This window comes from Olea europaea, chromosome 7, assembly GCF_002742605.1.
Source record: "Olea europaea var. sylvestris chromosome 7, O_europaea_v1, whole genome shotgun sequence".
NCBI classification, from domain to species: domain Eukaryota; kingdom Viridiplantae; phylum Streptophyta; class Magnoliopsida; order Lamiales; family Oleaceae; genus Olea; species Olea europaea.
The window spans coordinates 16,679,038-16,685,279 of NC_036243.1; the positions used below are offsets into that span (position 1 = coordinate 16,679,038).

Here is a 6,242-nt window from a genome sequence, read left to right on the forward strand (position 1 = left end):
TTTTCTTTTTTAATTTTGTTACTTTTTTATTTTCTGTCACTTTTTTAATTTGTGTAACTTTTTTATTTTTTTTTTCATTTGTGTCACTTTTTAAAATTTTTGTCACAGTTTTTAGTATTTGTCACTTTTTTTTTTTTAGTGCTTGTCACTTCTTTTTTTTTTTTTTTCAATTTTCTTATTGATCTATGTAATTTTTCTTTGTGATAAACATCACTTTTTAATAAAAGTGATATCATATGTTATTTTTTAATAAAAAAGTGACACTTAACTTTTAAAAATGATATTGTATCATTTTTTTTAATTAAAAAGTGATAATTTTAATAAAAAAAGAAAGTGACATTGTGTCACTTTTTAATATCACACAGTATTATTTTATAGTCAAAAAAATTTTCGTATGATTTTCAAAAGTTCCTTAATTTTAAGGATATTTTTGTGGGTTATTGATACAAAATGTCTTTACCTTTTAAGTATACTGTGGAAAATGTCCCTACCTTTCATTTCTTGACATTTTTTCCCTTATTTTCACATTTCTTTTGTGTTGAAGTCATTTTCACTATTTTTTGGGTGTAAAATGACCAATATGCCCGCCTCTTTAAATAAAAGAAAAAAGAAAAGAAATGAAATGAAAAAATTGTAACTATAAGCAAAACTTCTAAAAAAATGCAAATGCCTCTCAAAACTTCACATTCTTCCCACACCTCACCCTCACGCCACCGCCACGGTCGGCTTGGCCATCAAACCAACATACCAACTTGAAGCCCACTTTCCTCTTCACAACCCACCCAACCATTGGCCGGAAATCTAAAGAAATTGACCGAAAGATCGCGCCAAAATAGGTTGTCCACACAACTTCAACAGCAAAATCGACAAATTCAACTCCATTTTTCTGCACCGACGTCATGATCGACAACGACGGACCACTCCTTCTAGCACCGCCTCTTCAAGGAGAACCTAATGAACCTATAGGTCATCGTCAATTTTAACCAGAAATTGTAGAACCAGGCGATTTCTTTAATAGCGAAATCGACAACTTCAAACACATTTTTCGTCGTCGATGTCACAATCGACAATTGTGGACCACCCCTTCTAGCACCGCCTCTTCAAGGCAAACCTAATGAACCTATAGATCATCGTCAATTTTTGGCCAGAAACCAAAGAAATAGCCTCGACAGTTCGTACACAAAGAAACTCGTCCAATCCCCTTTCAATTGACGATGTTACATGGCTTCAATCCACCAATTCTAGCATGTAATCGTCAACTAATATTGTCACAACTATAGGTCCTCCATCAATTGCATCAATTCATCAATCAAATGATCAATTTTCAAGATTGAACTCAAGAACTACCAGTCGAACGCAAACTCCAATTTTATGGTTGTAGATTTTGATTTTCAACTTTGTTTGATGATATGAAGACATCTATAGGAGCATAATGAGGAGCATAATCGACCTGGAAGATGGGTGTGCCATGGGTGTCGCTGGAAATGGAGTTTTCGGCCACCATTTTTGGCCATTTCATGTTGCGTGAGCAGCCAATTTTGGCGTAATCATCAACTAATGTTGTCACAACTATGGGACCTCCATCAATTGCATCAATTCATCAATCAAACAATCAATTTTCAAGATTGAACGAACGCAAACTCCAATTTTATGGCTGTAGATTTTGATTTTCAACTTTGTTTGATGATATGAAAACATCTTTAGGAGCACAACGAGGAGCATAATTGACCTGGAAGATGGGTGTGCCATGGGTGTCGTTGGAAATGGAGTTTTCAGCCTCCATTTTTGGCCGTTTTATGTTGCGTGAGCAGCCAATTTTGGCGTAATTTTTCGGCCAATTCCTTTAGATTTTCGACTAGTGGTTGGATGGGTTGTAAAGAGAGAAGTGAGGGTTTCAAGTTGATATGTTGGTTCGACTGCCAAGCTGACTGAAAGGTGGCTGAAAATGGTCGACAAATGACGGTGGCGTGGGGATGAGGTGTGGGAAGAAGGTGAAGTTTTTGGGGTGGCGGCATTTGCACTTTTTTAGAAGTTTCGCCTATAGTTGCAATTTTTTGTTTTGTTTTCTTTTTTCTTTTTGCACTTTTTTAGAAGTTTTGTCTATAGTTGCAATGTTTTCTTTTATTTAAAGTGGATGGTATATTGGTCATTTTATACCCAAAAAACAGTGAAAAGAACTTTTGACGTAAAGAAATGTGGAAATAGAGAAAAAAATGTAAAAAATTAAAGATAGAGATATTTTTCACAATACACTCAAAAAATAGGAACGTTTTGTGTCAATTACCCTATTTTTGTGAGTCGCCCCTTTACGAATTGGGCCACTAACTGGTTCATCTCTCTATGCCGGGCTTTTGGCATTTTTTCACAACTTAACAGTACATCCCACACAGCCTCTAGCACCACCTTAGAAGATACTAAGATGTTACCACTCCTGATCTCGGTATTTTTCTAAGGAAACTTGCTGCAAATTTTCAGGTATTCCGGTCTCAAGAACTTCTTCATAAGTGAATCGTTCTAAGAAGGGACTTGGGGCTTCATTAGTGCCAAAGGTTTCTTTGAATGTTCACAATTTCAGTAACTTGGATGCTTCATATTTATCCATTTTCGAGCTTTTGACTAGCACTAATGTATTGTAATTTGATTAGCAAACCTATTTTGACTTCAAGTGAAGTTTTGGTTGCTACTTTCTGTTGGGATCCCAATATTATGAAGAATTAATATCTTTCGGATCTTTGGGGCCGCAAAATTCTTCTACTTTACGTGGTAGTGTTACAGCTACTATACCATTTAATTGGTGAGCGGATTAAAATAGTTTTCGGTGATGAGAAATTGTGAAAGCTGTGCAAAATATGCTACTATAATTCTTGACGATGTCTTGGATGGGCTACAAATCTCAATTATTAGCAAAAAATCGTGTCGCAAGAGTGCACGCAAAGTGTTCTATAAAATGCCTAGCGTGGATTTTCATTATTCAAAGGCCTTACTATCGTTTTCTTAAAATTAGTAGAGTGTTCATTAAGAGCTTATTGTTAAGAGCTTCAAGAATTAGATTTAAACAGAAAGATAATAAAAGAAAACATAAGACCATTGTTCCCTTCTTGTTAGTATCTTATTTACCTTTCAAACTGTAATCCCCCTGTTATTGAAAGCTCTATTATCTGATATGAGAAGCTTTGTTGGAAATTCCACGTCTGTAAAATTTTGCTGCAGTGAAATTATTATTGCTCTTTATCCATTTCCTATTGCAGCCAACATGTTCACCAATGAACGGAGACAAGAAGAGCGCACTGGGAAATATGGAACTCCCAGGATGCAATATCTTCAGGTACAACCATGCCATTGCACTCTATTTTTTTTAATCGATAATTACATAAATATTTGTACATTTGCTTCAATCATATTTTGCATAATTTTTATCTCTTCCATGGATAATCCTTCTTTTGTGTTTTAGGAATTGGTCTCACAGTTTCAGAATGCATCTAATGAAGGTATGCACAATCAATCCTAGCTCAAGTAATTTTTATGACATTTTTAATTGTACTGCCCATTTTTTTCTTTCCCTTTTTTGGTCCATAGTTTAGGAGAACGTGGATCTCTCTGTTTGGTAGTTTATAAAACTGTGTGGTAGGTTCAACTTGATTAATAATGGACGTGGTGCTGCAAACCCTTGATTTGTCTCCATCCATCAATTTTTAAGAATACCGCTGCAAGATTTTGGTAGTCCACTGCGATTGTTTATGGTGTGTACTAGGGTGTAGTATGTTAACCTAGCACAGTTTTCAATAATTTGAAATAAGTCACAAATTCACTTAGATGCTAGCACAATTTAATTTCAAAGCACTAGTTAAGTGCAAAATCACTCTATAATTTGATATTTGATTCCCCATTGTATTCGTGGCCAAGCTCAATAAAATAGATTGTCTGGGATTGACCATGAAAAGTTGTTACCGATATGGAAGACCTACTGCATGGGAATGAGAATCCAAGTGGAGATGTTAGTTTCATTCTCATGATTTGGGGAAAGGATGTATTGCTTAGAATATCAGAGTGAATTTTTTTGTCAAATACGGTTGAATATGATGCTATAGTCTTTCATGTGATCCCTTGCCCTTCTTTTTCCTTTTTCTCATGATTCATTTCTTTAGTTTCTGTATTCCACCATGAGGGGGCTCATGTACTTGGATTCGTTTATGCGGCTCTCTATTAAAGTACAAGGGAGTAGCTAAAGTATAATTTTCTCTTCTTTACTTGATACCATCTTTGGCTGTCTAATTGCTGATGGAATTATTGTTCCTGCAGAATCAAAAGAGAAGATTGTTGCTAATTTAGCAAACTTTGCTTATGATCCTTTCAATTACACCTTTTTACGCCAGGTTTAGAATATTCACCAGGACTTTTTTGTTTCTTTATTATGATTTCTTTCCCATCTTGGACCTCATTTAATGTTCTTTTGATCTTAAGCAGTTAAATGTTTTGGAACTTTTTCTTGACTGCATAACAGAGCCCAATGAGAGGCTTGTGGAGTTTGGCATTGGGGGAATCTGCAATTCCTGTGCTGGTAAGAACATCAAACCTTTGGCACCACAGTATTAAGAAGAAATTTATGGAAGAATATCTTGGTTTGCAAGTTCTTCATATATTTTGCATCTGCATTTCTCCTGTAACTTTATTCCTTTCTAACCATTGCGTTTCCTGGGTGCAGATCCAGCAAATGCTGCAGTTGTTACTCAGTGTGGGGGGATCCCTCTCGTCATCCAATGTTTATCTAGCCCTGTTAGAAACACTGTAAGGACAAAACTAGGCATTCTATTTTCATAATCTGCATTCGATACTTGTTCTCATACGTTACATAAACTGCTGAAATGGGTCATCGTGCATGTGAATTAATCTGCTTCCAATTGTCTATATGTCGTTTATCAGCCTGCTGAATTGTTGGTTCTTTTTGCATAATGAATCTGTTTTAAGTTACAAATGGACACCTTGACACTATTATTATTGACAAAATTCCTGATGGTTTTAGGTTGTTAATAGAGTTGATTGCATTTTAGCTGGCACTTTATAGATCCTCTTGACTATTAAGAGGCCTTAAGCATTCTTCATTTCGTTCTGTAATTATCTCAGAAGTCAAAATCTTTATTTGTAGGTAAATTATGCTCTTGGTGCACTTTACTATCTCTGCAATGAATTGAATAAGGAAGAGACTTTGAAACCCGAAGTAGTCGATGTCATCAAACGGTATGCTGCATCTGGCGCAATTAGCGCGAGCTTTAGTAATTTGGCTCATGCATTTTTAGATAAGCATGTCTCTGAGCTCGACTAAAGGCCTCTGCACGTGATTAACCCAATCTCATTGCATTGATGTTCTAAATTGGATCGCAAGTTTTGCGTACACCTTGATTGTCACTATCCTCAGATGCTTGCTTATGTAGAATTGTTAATCTGCTGTCATCATTCTATTCAATTAACCGAAGTTAAGAAAGCCCAGCTAGTAAATTTCACAGCCAAATTTCTTTTTGTTATTATTTAGTTGTTACTATTCTGTAATTTTTGATTCTGATTTCTCTTTTACCCTGTTATATTTTTGAGTTTGTTATAAAATTATTTAAGCAAAAGCTGACTTCTAACGAAGTTTTGTGCTATTTTAACCCATTTCTTCAATGCTATAATTGAGATTCCTTCGTCAATGCCGTAATTGAAGTAGCACTACTCCTTCTTCAATGTCATAATTGTAGTGGAGACCCAAAGCATTGCTGTGAGGAGATTGGTCCATTTGTATGTATTATGATCATAAGACAGATTTATGGTGACTGGGCGAGAAAGATAGGCTGATTAGACGGACCATGATGGGAAGTCAAGGATAGGGTCGTGGACTCTTTGTTTTTAAAAAGCATATTTTATAGTTTAGAGAGTATCTATAAATTTAAAGATTAAAAAGTTTGAAGCACTCCAACAGGTTCTTTACATTTAACACTTAATTGTACCACTTTCAAAAAACAATTATTATTTTTCTATATTTTTTATTTTAACTAACTTTTCTCGTAATTATTTTATTATTTTCTTATATTGAAAATTGACATACTTTTAATGCATTTAATTGTAGAGAGCTACTTTAGAAGCATGATTTTAAGAGTTGACTCTTTTAATCAAAGAGTCTTACATGTTTAGAGAATCTCTTGGAGATACTCTGACAACTGCGAAGCTTAGCTAGGGTTAAATCTTTCTGCACTGCATATTGATGAAGG

The 6,242-nt window shown here is 35.1% G+C and overlaps 1 protein-coding gene across 6 annotated transcripts; it reads left to right on the forward strand.

The window, feature by feature from the left end:
- Positions 1–2,327: 2,327 nt before the first annotated feature.
- LOC111397183 (armadillo repeat-containing protein 7-like) lies at positions 2,328–5,645 on the forward strand. Of its 6 annotated transcripts, none has more exons than XM_023023954.1 (7): positions 2,328–2,475; positions 3,249–3,325; positions 3,452–3,488; positions 4,300–4,373; positions 4,462–4,558; positions 4,703–4,785; positions 5,144–5,645. In XM_023023954.1, the coding sequence occupies exons 2-7, from the start codon at positions 3,254–3,256 to the stop codon at positions 5,318–5,320; spliced, it is 540 nt and encodes a 179-aa protein (XP_022879722.1). In that variant the 5' UTR covers positions 2,328–2,475; positions 3,249–3,253; the 3' UTR covers positions 5,321–5,645. The 6 variants fall into 6 exon arrangements, with proteins under 6 accessions (XP_022879722.1, XP_022879726.1, XP_022879724.1 ...); XM_023023958.1 differs by having other exon boundaries at positions 4,465–4,558; XM_023023956.1 differs by having other exon boundaries at positions 2,349–2,549.
- Positions 5,646–6,242: the final 597 nt, after the last annotated feature.

Excerpts from the sequence above, each read along its gene's own strand:
- LOC111397183 (XM_023023952.1), top strand. The coding sequence starts at position 3,164 with ATGAGAAGCTTTGTTGGAAATTCCACGTCTGTAAAATTTTGCTGCAGT. Across the intron at positions 3,326-3,451 it reads CCAGGATGCAATATCTTCAG|GAATTGGTCTCACAGTTTCA; the intron begins GTACAACCATGC and ends TTTGTGTTTTAG. Across the intron at positions 4,374-4,461 it reads ATTACACCTTTTTACGCCAG|CAGTTAAATGTTTTGGAACT; the intron begins GTTTAGAATATT and ends TTTGATCTTAAG.